Genomic DNA, 15759 nt, shown 5'->3' with positions numbered 1-15759 from the left:
CGCTCGCACGTCCCTGATCTCTGTGTTTCCTTTCCCTTCGCCGAGGACAGCAAGGTGCTGGGGGCGGCCCCCGCCGTGTGAAACACCAGCTGCTGAGCGTGGTGCAGCGTGTCTTCCAGTACCGCGTGCTGCTCACAGGTCAGTATCACGGCTCAAAGGTACTTGCTGGAAACCCTCCCACGTTGTTCTAAAGCTAAACCAGGGCTGAAGCAGTGTGGGATTTCCCGGGAATTTCAATATGCTCAGCACCGGATTTGGTAAACACCAGGGAGGCCTGGCAAGGAGCAGGCACTTCTTCAGCACAACCATGCTGAAAGGTCACAAAAAATGTAAGTCAGGTGCTTTTAGCCATTCCTTCTGTGAATTAGGAGAGAAGAATTCAGCCTCGTTGCCAGCAAACAGGTTTGATTTATTTATGTCCAGGGCAATGATCAGAGACAGCAGGGGACAGTAATCCCCAGCAAGGGGACCCTGCACTGCATCCCGTATGACAGGGGAGGCACTGGCTCCTACTCCATCGACACAGCTGTCGTACCCAGCACCGCACCCTCACCTGTGTACAATACACATAAGGCCAGGGATAAATTTAAGTCAAAATCCCAGTTCGATTTATCTGCACCATAGGAGACAGAGATCCAAATTTACATTACCAGTACATTGGCAGATTTTAGATTGACAGTAACACCTTCCCTTTACATTCAGGACCGTATACATCACTCCCACCCGGAGTCTCCCCCGGGAGGTTGTGTCCCCTGTGGTGGCTCATTCTCTGCAAGCCACAGCAAACCCAGCAGGTCTGAGCCATGAGGGGAGCCAGTTTGCTGGAGCAGCAAATCCTGACATTTAGGTTTGTAACTAATGAAGTGGTTGGGGAAGGAAATGGTGAAATGTAACAATAAACCTCAGTGTTGTCAAGTAATTTAATCTGATCGGAACACAAAAGAGTAAGGATCCAAAGACATAATGATGGAGAAATAACTTTGGAAGTACATCTCACTGTGGGTGGAGAGGGATGCAAGATGAGTTATGCATGGGACAGTAAAAAGGAAGCCATCAACCCTGCCCATGCTCAACGGCCGACGAAGGGCACAGCATGTTAGAAGGGACTTCTATAAATGCAGCAGAACAAAGTAACCATATGAATTTTTTTCATAGCGCAGATTAGCAGCAGTTTCATCTTGCGCCAGACACTTTGATCAAGGATGCAACTCATTATTCACAGCTGGTTTTGCTTTTTTAGTACAAGCAATACAAATGAACACCGGATGCCAATAGCACGACTTTTTTTCTGTCTGACTTGTTTCCTTCTCTGGGTGTGTCTACATTAATGGCAACTTTCCAGACTTGTTTGGTTGCCATACCTAGTAGTCTCACGTGACCCTTACAGTGTTTTTAGTGCACACACACAAATAATGCATCTAAGAAAAAGGCCTTGGCATGTCCCTGTCAGGAACAGCCCTCTATGGTCTCTTTCCTCGGCCCAGTTCTGTGGTCCACAAGGAAAACTGCAAACATGAAGTGTGGTATTTTGTGAGAGCTGGACGGGTTCCAGTGCAGCTTCAGTGGTGGGATTGCGTCTATGCTTGAAGCAACTCGAGCTCCTCCTTGTCCCAGGTACTGGCACTAACTGGGAAAATGAAAGCTTTTGTGTGTAGTGCGGTAAAATCTGCTGGATTAAGATATTCCAGAAAATAGGTTTACTGCTTCAGTTCTTCACCTCAAGAAACCAAGCCCCTCTTTGTCTGCTAGGGCAGGGTGGGTCTGGAACAGTGTAGTCCATCAGATTCTCTAGACAGCAAAAAGAAATTAAAATATGCAGGTGTACTTGAGTGTTCGCAACTAGCTGTTTCTACCAGACAAGGGAGGGTATTTTATGAGGATATTGGTTGCCAGTTACTACACTACAACTAAAAGGAGTTGCCTACTTGGTTAAATGTCCATAGGCAAGGACAGGGCTTGCAGCTGCGCAAAGGAACACTAAATATTGTCTGAGAACACTGCACGACGCCTGCCTGCCTGAGCACAGGCAACTGCTTTCCTGGATGCCTGCAAAAGCCAGGCAGATTTTGGTAGATTTGGGGATGCCAGAGGGGGCACAGCGCTAGGAAGAGAAGTGTAGATGGACAGGACATTCAAGGGAATGGCTGTTCATGCACAGCACCATGCTCAGCACAGAGGCCCAGTTCTTGGATGCAGAATTTAGGAGCCTGGATTCATCAGAAAGATAAAAATGAAATATTTCAGGATTAGGCTTTTAAAATGGTGGCACTCATACACTGCAGTCATTAGAAGCATAAAGATCGAGACAAAGAACAGACATAAAAGAACAGACAGATGATGCAAGGCAAGTAGTCCAAATAAAACTGACATGTTAAAAGTTTGCATATAATTAAAATATAATTCCTGTAAATGTAAGTTCATATTGTGTGTATTTTACAGAAGCTACTTTCAGAAGGTGACTGAGTTCAGTAGTAATCATTGAACCCTGCATTTCCAGAACCAGAGTCTCCTTCCTGTGTCTATAAGATGCATATAATTAATTTATTATAAATACAGAAAATCAGTTATTACAGCAAAACCCATTCATTCATATGGGAAGATAGAGTTCATTAGAAGAACAATTATTTGTAAAAATGGTGCTACTCAGCAATTCTCTTGGCTGAGAAACAAGGAAATATTTTGTCACTCTCTGTTTATCTGTTTATACCTGCCACGTAATGTGATGAGTCGAAATCTCTACCAATGCTCTTGCATTGATTCTCAAAGCAGAATGCAGTCAAAGATGAGTTTTGCTTTGGAAATAGGCTACATACACTTAATTATTTGGGAACAGAGATATGGAACACCGCCGTGGATGTCCCATCCCTGGAAGTGTTCAAGGGGCTCTGAGCACCCTGCTTTCATGGGAGGAATCCCTGCCCATGGCAGGGGTTGGACTAGATGATCTTCAAGGTCCCTTCCAACCCAAACCATTCTATGGTTCTACGGTTAGGATTTTATGTTTTAGCTAATAGCACTACAAATTATGTGGATCTCTATTCTGATTATTGGATGTCTGTGTGTGTTTGATTATTTTCTACAGATTACTTGAATAATCTTTGCCCTGATTCTACAGAATATGAAGACACACAAGGTAAAACAGAATGGGTAGAAAAAAAAATTCTGCTTTGCTAACTCTCTTTCTAAAGAGGTACAGGATCTATACTGGTAGTATATGGAAGAGGATTATTTTCAAGATTTTTTGTTAACAGGTTAGATGTAAGACCTGTAAGAACTGGTTACTAATTTAGACAAATTATTTAGGGCAAAATCCCTATCTTTTTTTCTTTGAAACATGTGGGCTTCTTATAGTTTTGACATGATGAGCAACAGAAGAAGAAATTACCATCTATACAAATATGGTGCAGATATTGTAGTTCTGCCCCAGTCACTGGGGAAATTCTAGCCCTCTCTGGCTCCATCCGTGTTTGGCCTGGTCACTGTAAAGCCAATTGGGACGGCTCCACCTGCTTGTTTCTGTACCGTTATCTGTGGTCTGGCTGCTGTGCTCTGTGAACTCCTGGGAAACCCAGGAGGTTTGAATCATATATCTCTGTTCTGGGTTCCTTAAGCCTGAGTAAACTTGAAAGACATTGCATAAAAATCAGCTCTGCACAATCAAGAACAAGCCCAGATGTTCAGCTGCTAACACCAGCCTTTCCAGCACACCAGATGGATGAAGCAGAAGTCTCTCTTACTCGCACTAACCTCAAAGTAAAGTTTAACCTTGGCCTCAGTGAGAGGAGCTTCCAGGCTGGAATAAGCAGGAATAACATTGTATGAATGAAACCAGTTCACCTCTCTGTTACACTGAGTGTAATCATAGTAATAAGGTCTGCGACTGACTGTTCTAATCAAGAGCAGGATCTTGTGCAAGACTCAGGATGCTGGTCGCTGGCAGTGGGACTGCAGCCACTCCAGTGATTTAAACCAGGCCAGGGCAGGTGCCCAAGCCCTGTGGCCACAACTGCCTGTCCAGGCTGTGGTGAGCACACACTTGTCCCGTTTCTGGCCAGCAATGGCTAGTGTGCTCCCAGGTTAGGCCAGGAACAGGCAGGATGCTCCGTCCCACTGCAGACCCGAGCCGCACCGTGCCACTAACCACGGCACCAAACGTACCCCAGCGGAGAATCCAGGTGATAATTAATGTCACCACTTCATCCACACTTCTGCCCGAACAGGATGACCCATCCTCTCCCTCGGCAGTAAGCAGAAACAGGTCACCTCAGATTGCCATGGCTAAAGCTGGCTTACATTAAACTCCCCCTACCACAAGCCCTAATTGTAAAAAATCTGCAACTACAAAACATGACAAAAAGACTTTGTGGCGTGCTAGGTGCTTAAAAGGGACCTCGTGAGCTCTCTTGGTCAGCACGAGTGCGATGCAGAGTTTGACACAAGAGAATGACGAAGGGAAGGGGAACTGACAGCTCTGTGCTCTGCACTGTGTTTTCAGTTTGCTGGGCAGTTGCATTCTGAAAGTGCCGAAGTCAAAGGAGCCGCTTTTTAAAGATGCCCTTGCAAACAGAAGAGATTTGGGTTATTTTCCTACTCTTCTATGTGATTTATGGTGTTCGTTTTGCTTCATCCCTCAGCTGCCTTATTCATTGTTTCGGAAATCACGGACCGAGCCAACGACAGCATGCTCCAAGCGGTGAGTCTCAATGCTCTGCTGATTGATCGTGTCTTTTCTGCTGAACTGAATATCTGTGCTAAATTCTGAAGCCTCCTCCAGGGTGAGACTCCAGGGTTTACACAGACCTGGGTTACAGTATCCCAGATATGGAGTAGGTCTATGCTTCATAAAACTGAGATCTCAAAGTTTCCACAGTAACCTCGGAGCTTTAGGGATACTTGTGTTAGAGGTTGAGAACTGCAGGAGCTCAGTTCCTAACAGATCAAGGCCACACATCTTCTTCTGGCACCTGTGCTTCCTTAGATTTCACTCAGATTTACGGAAGATTTGTATGAACACTTTTGTGAAGTCAGAAGTATACATAAGTGGCCAAAGTCAAATTTGCTGTGTTGCATTATCATGCTATGATTTTATCTCCACTAAGCCAAGCATTAATTTGAAGAACATCACTATATCGTCTGACTTTTACAGATGTCACAGACTGTATAACAATTGCTATTAATAATGTCTGTTTTGGAACAATTTCATTGCAAATTCCACATAGATTTTGACACTTCATTTTTTATCATGTCATCAGAGCACATCTGCTGTTTTTCAAAACCGTGGCCTGGAAGAGATGAAAGAAAATTTCCTTCTTTCCCATCTGTTTGAATGCTGTGGGTTTTGTGGAGGCACAGGTTCATGAGAATCAAAGTTCAATATTCTGCTAAATCAGATGTTGTCCTCCTGAATTAACATCCCATCCACAAAAGCCACAACCAGCAGTTCTTTTCTTTCAGTTTTTAAAAAATGCAAAGAATTTAACAAGTTACTCTAATTATAAAACAAACTGAACAACGCCACTCAAGATAGGGTGTTAATAACTTGTCATGTACCTGGTTGAAGTTCTAAGCAGTAATTTAGACTTGGCATGTACCTGGAAGGGGGAAGATTGCTGCTGCCACTTATCGACTCATCAAACTACACTCCAAAAATCCAACAGGAGCGTGGAATTATGATCTACTTTTTCTGTGGAATATCAGTGATTCATTATTAGCTTTTTCGTTTTATGATAGTAACACTCCAGCAGTTTTTCCCCAGGCACTATTAACCCAGGATTTTCAGAAACATTATGATATTAGCTATCTCTGCAGCACTGTCATAAAATATTATTTGCAAATATTATTTGCAATTTATAGATGTGCAAACAGAGGCATAAGGCATACCATCACCATCTGTAACTCTTGAACTACGCAGGGTTTGTACTGCTCTCTGAAGTTCTACAATGTTAGAGGCCCTGAGATGCTAAGAGCTATAAATCATTGTTGCTATTAACAATATTAACATTAACAGCAGGTGAGTTCCCTGGGGAGCCATTCCTCCCGCACAGACATCATGATGATACGGTGGAAGCTGCGGCTCTCCGATAAAATGGCCAGAGAGGGATTCAGCCACCCACATCTGCGGTACCGGGGGTGGAGCTTTGTCTTAGTTTTTTAATCGTAGCTTGTGAAGGATATTTGAAAAGAGAATGAGGATAGTTTAAAGGACAATGATGATAGTTTTAAGGAGAATGAAGAAAACTATCGAAACAGGGAATTTTAGGGGAACTGTAGGGAAACTAGACCCCCTCAGCTGCCCACATTCCCAGATGAATCCCTGTCCTTCACACACGATGGCTGTTTGGCTTCCTCCAGGAAACGAGTCTGAGCCATCTCTGTGCATTTCCTGGTGAACACGTGTCCGTATCGCAAACATCAGCATTTCAACAGGCGCCTCTGCCAGCCGGCCAGGAAAAGCTGAGGTGGATCCGAGCCGCAGCAACCTCTCCTCTGGCCTTTGCAGAAACCCCCGTGACAGAACTGGCACTGGCCACGAGTGTACTCACAGGAGAGCATCCCGGAGGATGAAGAACGGGCTTCCACTGTGGAAACTGTCAATTTGACAAGTTTTGATATGGCTAAAATACCCTTTTAGTGATGGGAGAGGCCTTTGCAAATGTCTTTTGCAAATGTCAGCTCTCCCACGGTCCTTGATATTTCTTGTGCTATTATTTTATACATTCTGTTTCCATTTTGCTGGTCTATAGTATTTCAGAAGTGACCTGAAAAATTCTATTTGTTACATCCTGCATAGCAAAAGAGATACTTGATGGCTGAAATTCTTGAAAATATGTCAACTGGCAGTTACACAGCATGGTCACCATGCAGCCCTGTGCTGGTCAAGGCTTGCAGGTGTTTCCATATGTTTGGTATGCAGTTACTGATTAAGAACTAAACTTACTATCATGCTAAACAAGTGTTATATTTCACCAGGGCAGTAACATATGGAGGCATTTCAGGCTTATCTCAAAAAGCAAGCTGAGATAGGTACATTAATTGTTTTAGCTGAAATCCAGGGTAAATTAGCCTTGACAGACCATCATGTTGACATGGATATGCTCCTTCTGGTTTCTGTGATAGCCTTCTTAATTAGCAGATTCCATAGACAGCACTGATTTGTATCAGGCAGATACACTGTACAATCTAATTGAGTTTAACTAATCCCAGGGGTATCTTAATGCCAGTCAATGGAGCACAGGAAAACAGACCATTATCCCTCATAGCAGAAAACTGTAGTCAAAGGCTGCCAGGTCATTAATCTATATCAAATATGGTCCTCAGTCTGTAGTTTATCTGGGCGTGTAACTGAGGATTTAGGATGCAATGGCTAATTTAGACAAGAGACTCCTAATTTTGAGACACATTCCAGCGATTACTCATTGCTGCTGTGCAGCCCATTCTGCTGTTCTGACCAGATAAAACCACAGCTGACTCCTGTATACAAGCCTTTGTTTTAGCAGCCTCACATGCAAAATGGAAGGAGACTTGAAAAGACTCTAGTAATACTGCAAAGGTACAGACATCCCTTCTTCCTCCTTTGTATATCCATCCAAACCCATCTTCTTTTATGAGAGCACACGCTTGGCTAGATTAAATTTATTTACCATCTTCATAGTTCAGGAGTTCATGCCACGTGCCAGCGCCCAGTGACTGTGCTTTAAGGCCAGGTAGGCAGTTAATGGTATCAGTTTGATAATAAACTTCCTGATTTTTGCAAAGCATCAAAAGAAAGATGCAGCTTCATTACCTGCTTACTAGCTAACCTTCTAAATCCCTATTGCAAGGCCTTTAATCCATTATCACAGAATGTAAGTCTCCAGATAATCCTAACAACAGTCTTAGATTATCAAAGCATGCTTTGGATTACTCGTGTCGTGCCAGTAACGCACAGGCCTTTGCAGCAGATACTGTACTTTGTCTCTGCTTCCAGTTTATTAGTTCCCAGAGCAAGAGAGTCAGCAAAGAGGCCAGTGTATAAATACCATATGGAGTTAGCAGGCCCTTTTGAAGGTGAACTGAGGTATCAGAAGTAGCAGGCGAGTAGAAGTCCACAGCAGATATGAATACAGGTGATGAGGTTTTATAAAACCTGTAGGGCTGGAAGAAGACTTTCTGGGTGTAAAATCCCTGGGCTTAGCTCCCTCTGAAACCTAACTCTGTAATTCCACTTCTGGAGAAATACCATGGTGAGGAAGGCTGAGGGAACGTTTGCCTGCTCACAGTCACTACGAGGGCTCCTCATGGCGGTTTGTCTCCCCAGGAGAACCTGCAGAAGTTGGTGCACATCGAGCACAGCGTGCGAGGGCAGAGCGGGCTCCTGCAGCCGGGACGGGTGAGTGTGCGCAGCCCCTGCTCCCCCAGCGCTGACCGTGTGCACGGACACACTCCACACGGCTACAGCTGCTGTTTGCTGAGCTGCTGTGACAGGGCTTGGACACTGGTTTGTGTAAAGAGCCATCACTCTGGCACTGTTCTAGAGTGGAAAACTACACCCAATTCTGTTCTTCATCTGAAAAGCGTAGATGACTGTTAATCCACCGATGCACGCCAGTTATTCTAGACCTTTTCAAATGTTACTGCAATCAAGTTCTAGTATGCTGATTTAGCTGCTTAGGCACATAGTGCTATCTACATACCCAGTAACAATATGGACGGACAAAGTACCGTGTTTGCAAACACATACAGATTACACGTGCAAGCACAGTTATGTGGATGTAGTGTGCTGAAACCTGAGGCTTCAGCTTTTCTTTTTTTGGTCTGTCTATTTTAGAGGAGTTCTAAAGACCAGAGTTATCTTCTGAGGCCTGTTCCATGTCGGCTTTGCAATCTGTGACAATTGCCTCTGGGCACACCCACGGTGCAGGAGCAGTGGGCTGAGGACAGTGGGTTCCAATCCCCTCGGTTCTGTCCAAATGCAAGGGCAGCAGGGCCAGCCCAGGCAAAGAGCGAGCCGAAGCACAGGGAGTGAGGCTAGAAGCAAGAGTTGAGTTATCTGACTCTTCCTGTGCTGATGAAAGCAGTTAAAGTAGCTCTTTCCCCAGGAGGAATATTCTATTTTCTCAATGAAATTCAGAATGAGAAGTCTCAGGATTACAACCTGCTGTTTTCTCCTTCAGATTTTTGTTAAAGAGGGAACACTGATGAAAATCTCTGGCAAAAACAGACACCCGCGGCATTTGTTCTTGGTAAGAGCTCTTTCATATTTTCACTCTCTCTCGTATCTTCTGCTGCACTTATGCAGCCCTGAACCCTGGCAGAAACTTTTGGGCTGCAAGTCATTGAAGAGCTGGCAGTGATGCGGTGAGCCAAGCTGTGCTGCTGGCAGGGCTGGAGCCCTCGCCACCCGCCTGCCAATGGCCCGGCGCACAGAACATGGGCTGTGCTGCCCCCGGTTTGTGCCACACCTACAACACACAGCCCTGACTAGGCCATAATTCTGCGAGGAGTCAAGTTTCCAAGGTGATCAGGAGGATGGGAGCTCCTGAATACTCTTCAGCAATCAGGCTCCACAGTTCAAAGTCCAACCCTAGGGCTCTAGGAGAACTGATCAGAAGCAACAGAGAACACCCTACCGCTACAGTTTATGAAAGCTTTCTTTGGGTGCACTCAGGAGAGATTTGTATCCTTTTTGTCAAAATCGTGACTTTGTTGCAGCCAAGGGAAAACGGCCACGCCAGAATCTCCAGGAGCTGGTCTTAGGAGCAGTGATCTCAGCAGCAGTGACACTGAAGCCTACTGATGACCGCTCCGTAACAGATGATTCTTGCTTCCTTACTGATCTCTCTTCTGATACACTCACCTTTGCTAGTATTACAAAAACATTGTGGCTAAAGCTGTGACCAAATCCCAAAAAGCTGTCAGCATTTCATCTTCCAGTGTGTTTGTACCTGCTACCATAGCTCACTACTATGGCAAATACTGAAGTGTCACAAACCTAGCTATTATAACTGATACAGAGAATTTAAAAGGAAGATCAGAAATCAGGTTGGTAATAAACATTGGGAGGAAAGTAATTTAAACATGAGATAAACTGGGATACATTTCAAGTAGTCCACAATGGTTGTATCAGATTGAAGGTCACAGGAGACTGCAAGTATTACTGGAACAAAGAAAGCACAGAAATGAGTTTTTGTCACTATCTAATTTAGGAACTATTTGTGATTCCTGGGGAGAGTTCAGCTGCTCAAACCCGGATGTTCACTGCAAAGAGAGACGTGTCTCTTGGCAGCTGCAGGCATTACAGTAGCCAATGTCCTGTTGTCAATAGATGCTCTCAGTATTTAGAAACAGCATTTTTTGTTCCTTACAGTCAGAAAGGCAAACTGTGACCAAATGTGCTGTCACGCAAAGTGTGTGGTGGAGCTAAAAAACCATAGTGGTCACTTTCAAGAATCATAGAATTGGCTTCTTTCTGCTCCAACACACTGAAGCTGCAACCACGTCAGGTTCCTGTACCATGTCTCCTGCTGAGGCAGGACGGAGGTGATTGGATCTTGGAAGTAGTTTTAAACCTATTCGCAAATATCTGCTTTTGGATTCAGTGATATTTTTACTCAGTCTGCTCTACCCTGAGAGCTCCTGAGGTTGTAAAGCAACGCCATGTATAGTGCAATTGCAGGGAGTAATTCCTGCATTAGCACCAGAATGGTTTTGCATTATCTGCTTTTCATTGCTAGTGCTCTGGATTCTCTGTTGAGCCACCATCACTCGTGCATTGCTTAATGGACTATTTAGCCTGTGGATACATTAAGACAACTACTACATAGCTATTCCAATGTATTTTCCTCTTGGCCTATAATATCTTTACCACATCAGTCTTAGGGCCCTACCAACCATCACTGCCAACACGTTTTTGTCACGCTGAGGCCTGCACAGACGTGTGCCTCCCTTTGCCAGGATGTCTCGCCCAGCCCGCATGCTGTCCCCTGCCTGGGGACACTGCGTGGGAAAAAGCCCAGCCCAAACCCACAGAACCCCAAGACTGGAATAATCTCCTAAACCCCACATTTATTTAAAGCCTATCTTGTAAGGACCATGTCACAATCCTTTGATGCCACTGGCAAAATTCAGGTAGGATAAGAATTTGTCTTAATGTATTGAACAAAAAAAACTTTCAGAACTGGTGGGTTTTTTGATACTTCACATGTCAGCTGCCACTTAGAAAGATCACCAGAAGCTAGCATGTATAGATGTTGTTCGGTTTAGCTTTCAGTGAAATAAGTATACTTATTTTAGCTACCCAAAAGAGATTTTTTACATGAACAGCATTTTCTGAAGTTCTTAATGGTGAACTTGCTCTGACTGAAGCTTAGTCAGGCCCAGGACCCCGAGAGCTGCAGTGGAAGAGGGTGCACTGAGGGGTAACCCTGTGAGTGTAACCCCTGCGCTATAACTGACCTGCACACCGCGGACATGAGCCCATCACACTGAAGCTGCAGTTAGAACACCCTGTACAAATCAGGTGCTTGCCAGGCCCGCTCTCCGTGCCCAGCGCATTCAGGGTGTGCTTTGGCGGTGTGTGTGCTTGTGCTCGGAACATGTGCCCACACGGAGCGTGTGTCCGTGCACAGCCCGGTAGGTGTGAGCGTGCAGGACACACACCGAGGGGCTGTCGATGTGCATGTTTCTGCGGGTGTGCTGTGTGTATCATAGGTTCCTGGAGCTGGCTGTTTTCTGCAGGCTGATGGTATTGTTGAATCTGGTGTTTCCTGGCAGGATGTTTGGTGAGTTTTGCTGTGCGCCTGTTTCCTGAGGCCAGGCTCTGTTTACAAGGATGTTGGGGCCTCTGCAGCACAGCAGGGGCTGCTGACACGGGCAGGTCCCCTCAGTGCCCCCAACCACAGGACTCTGCAGCTCAGACAGTCTCTTATCTCACCCTTCCAAGAATTTCTCTACAAAGGCTGCTTGTTTTGCAAGTGGGGTGCGGGAAGCTGCTATCAAATGGGAGACTGTTAAATGCTCGAGCCGGCAGGGCTGGAGCACAGGAGGTTTTGGAGTCAGGGCTTGGAAAATGCAGCCCCACACGCCTTCAGGTTGCTCCATGGACACTCAGGGGATGCTTAACACAGCCTTGAATAGAACACAACAGGGTTCATAACGAACTACCCTTTAAAACATTCAGAAAGAAAAACCACCACAAAGAACACGTGGTAGGCACTTTGAGACAGAGAGTGCATTACGTATGGATGCCAGCAGTTCAGCAGGGCATAGATAAACTTGTTTGGATCAATAAATTTGAACACTGTAGGTTAGAAAACTTGCACTGACCTCTAATGTTACAGGGTTCTCATCATAGCAGAGGAGATTGTAAAAAGAAAGGGGAAAAAAGAAAATAGTAACAGGAAAAAAAAATTAAAGTGTGTCATCCTTAACCAACAGTAATAAAAGAATGAGCTGCTTTTAAAATAAATTTATAACTTTAAAAATAAATGGGATAGCACATATGCCAGAATCCTGAAACTCTCTCTTAGGAGCTGACCTCCTTGTGCTTAGTGCCCATAACTAGTTACTTTGTATTGTGGTGTGAAATAAGCCTTAGTCCAGACGCAGGTGAGCGGCAGAGGAAGGGCCGTTTTCTCATATAATCCTTTGAGCATTCAGGATACAGCAGAATCACTAGGCAAATATGAGATCTCACTAGCATTCTCTCATTTCACAGAGTATTCTCTTCATTTTAGCAATAAAGTCTGCCTTTTTACCTTCTTCCCACCTGGCTGATGGACTCCTAGTTGCTACTAGTAATATCAAGTGAAAATAGCTTTAATCTGCTTTTCACTGAAATGGTTACGTTTGCTCAGTTTTTTCTGCCTCAGCCTCACAGATACTCACTGTGCAGTAGGCTGTGATGAATTCTCTGGTTAAACTGGGAATCATCGTGTGGTCAGTCCTGTGCAGGTGTCACCGTGCTAGCTGGATTAATGCTAGCACAGACGGTAATTTATGGAGCAATAAGTAAATCACAGAAAAAACTCCGTGACAAGCCATTTGTTACCTTGTTCTAAGGGAATTCTAATGTGTTGTTGCAAAAGGAGTAAATACTCTACTTCAGACCACAAAGAACATGAGACTCCTGTTCTGACTTATAGTATGCTTCTATATCCTCAGCTGAGAAGTGTTATATTAAAATAGTTTCAAGCTCCTCATGAGCAAAGACTTTCTAAAAGGACACAGAAATACACAGTACAGTGGCCAATGCAGGAGAGCATGGGAGTCTTTTTGTTAAAATGTTAGAATGAAATGTTTCAGCATTTTCTACAAAAATATTGGCTGATCTCACTCAGTAAACTCAATTCAATTTTTAAAAGTAGCAAAATATGAAGTAAAAGCTTTGGGGAAAGTCACTCTTCAGTGTATTTTGCCTCACATTAATGGGAATCTGTATTTTAAAGATGGGCAGCTCACACACATAAACCTGATTTCCTGTGAATCAAACAGCTACTTAATAAACTGGTGTTGACAAGTGAACTCATGACCCTAATAAAGGCAACAACAGTTTTGCTTTTAAGTCCAAGGTGATAAGGATTTCATCCCGTGAGTACTAATTCCATGTAATTTTTCTTTAACCATTGTTCCTGCTCTGTTAGAAAGCTGAACGATGACCTTTTAGGAAAACATCCATAAGGCTGCACTTTCTGTTTTGGTGGGGTTTTTGTGTTTTGGTTTTTGAGTTTTTTGAGTTTTTGTTTGTTTGTTTGTTTTTCAGGCAAGCAAATTAGTGAAAATTTTACACCAGCAGTTTTACGTGATCAGGCAGCATTATCAAGACCTCAACAATTGCAGTCATACAGGATACATTGTTTTATTGCCAAATGATACTTTAGTTTCCTCCTTTCTTTTCTGTGTCTTTCCTTATTACAGTTTTCCTTCCAAAATATAATATTATTACCATTCAAGTGGCTATATTTAAATGTCTTTGTCACAGAGGAATCCAAGTGAAGCTAGTTTCTCCCTGCTTTTTAATTTCTTGAGAATTCCTGCACTGTGATGCCTTGTCTCTGGCATCACACAGCATCACCTGTGCCTTGGTTTTACGTTGCTTGCACATCTTTGTTTGCAGTATCCAGTACAGTCACCAAGGGGCTGAGCTCATGCACGTTGGTGCTGATGAGACCAGAGAACACGACCTACTCGTTCGAGTGACACAGGGAATGCACAACATGAGTTACTGCTGTTCCTTCTGTTATAGCAGTAAGGGAAAGAGAGGCCAGCAAAGACCTACAGGGTCCAGTTCTGCTGTTTCATTTATGTTTGTTGGCACGAAGGTAAAAGGATGCAAAAGTGTCTATGATTAAGTCAGGCAAGAAGCAGAGAAGATCTGATCCCATTTCATACAAAGCTGTTTGAAAAACATGCTTTCTGCAAGGAGCTGTGAGAAATATTTAGGGTGTTCAGGTACAGATTTTTTTCCTCATAAAACGAAAAAAAGTTTCTCATTTTTGCCCTTCCATGGTCTCTGCTGCAGCCCACAGCCCAGCAAAGCTGTCACACGTCTGGGCGAGTTCTGCAGAGAAGCACAGTTCCTGCTCTCGATACCCAAACCATTCCTCCTGACCCGTCCCTGCACTGCAGCACCTCTCCTGGTCTCCACAGCCTTTGTGCCCAGACGAGGACAGTCCCCAGAGCTTTCCCGGCCACGGGGTCTGTGCCCAGGGACGGTCCCCGGAGCCCTCCCGGCCACGGGGTCTGTGCCCGGGGACGGTCCCCGGAGCCCTCCCGGCCACGGGGTCTGTGCCCGGGGACGGTCCCCGGAGCCCTCCCGGCCACGGGGTCTGTGCCCGGGGACGGTCCCCGGAGCCCTCCCGGCCACGGGGTCTGTGCCCGGGGACGGTCCCCGGAGCCCTCCCGGCCACGGGGTCTGTGCCCGGGGACGGTCCCCGGAGCCCTCCCGGCCACGGGGTCTGTGCCCGGGGACGGTCCCCGGAGCCCTCCCGGCCACGGGGTCTGTGCCCGGGGACGGTCCCCGGAGCCCTCCCGGCCACGGGGTCTGTGCCCGGGGACGGTCCCCGGAGCCCTCCCGGCCACGGGGTCCCCGCCCGGCCCCGCGGCAGCTGCCATGCCCTGGGCAGCCGGTCGGTCACCGCAGAGCCTGAACACGGCACTGCCCTCTGCACACTGCTTCACCCAAGCTGCATAAGACGAACTAATTATCTACCTGCTTGGCCATTAGCAACAGTCAAAACTGGGCAGAAACGCAAGTCCTGGCTGCAGACTCACCAGTCCGGTGGACACGCAGCTCTGGATCTGAGCCGTGTGGCCTGGCCTGGCCTCAGTAACAGCCCCGGCAGTTCATCAAGTTATTGCTTGTTCTGTGGGTGCCTCTGGGAGTAACGGGCAAGCCTGCAAGCCATATTGCAAATTATTGATTTTGTCTTTCTCTTCATACAGATGAATGATGTTCTACTGTACACATATCCCCAGAAGGATGGCAAATACCGACTGAAAAACACCTTGGCTGTGGCAGGCATGAAGGTAATGCCTCATTTGCATTACAGACTGGAATTAAAGTTGTATAGTGGGCTGTTAGTGCTTTGCTGGTTTATGTCTCATATCCAGCCGAGGGCAAGAGGAAAGAGGAGATGGACCTGTTATCAGGGGATTCCCTTGTCTCTTACAGGACATAGAAGGAAAAATAATATAAAGCAAACATAAAAAGATTATCTATAAGGCTATGACTTAGTACAACAGCCTTATTTATGCTGCATAAATAATACAAGCCAAAATCAG

At 45.4% G+C, this 15759-nt stretch overlaps 1 protein-coding gene and 1 long non-coding RNA gene across 4 annotated transcripts in view; one reads left to right on the top strand and one right to left on the bottom strand.

Moving 5' to 3' along the window:
* Positions 1–15759, bottom strand: part of LOC135992995 (uncharacterized) — a 146984-nt gene that overhangs the window by 108393 nt on the left and 22832 nt on the right. The gene's annotated exons all lie outside the window — the stretch shown is intronic.
* Positions 1–15759, top strand: part of FGD5 (FYVE, RhoGEF and PH domain containing 5) — an 87760-nt gene that overhangs the window by 55210 nt on the left and 16791 nt on the right. For both annotated transcript variants that reach the window (XR_010606794.1, XM_065642531.1), the window contains exons 8-13: positions 51–138; positions 3083–3133; positions 4635–4693; positions 8297–8368; positions 9153–9221; positions 15421–15504. Coding sequence is in view for 1 of the 2 variants with exons in the window: in XM_065642531.1 (XP_065498603.1) it covers positions 51–138; positions 3083–3133; positions 4635–4693; positions 8297–8368; positions 9153–9221; positions 15421–15504 (423 nt within the window). In the remaining variant the exon portion in view is untranslated. The remainder of the gene's footprint in view (positions 1–50; positions 139–3082; positions 3134–4634; positions 4694–8296; positions 8369–9152; positions 9222–15420; positions 15505–15759) is intronic.

The sequence above is a fragment of the Caloenas nicobarica genome, chromosome 11, assembly GCF_036013445.1.
Source record: "Caloenas nicobarica isolate bCalNic1 chromosome 11, bCalNic1.hap1, whole genome shotgun sequence".
NCBI lineage: Eukaryota > Metazoa > Chordata > Aves > Columbiformes > Columbidae > Caloenas > Caloenas nicobarica.
The sequence above is the reverse complement of the archived record's forward strand: the minus strand, read 5'-3'. Positions and strand labels throughout refer to the sequence as shown.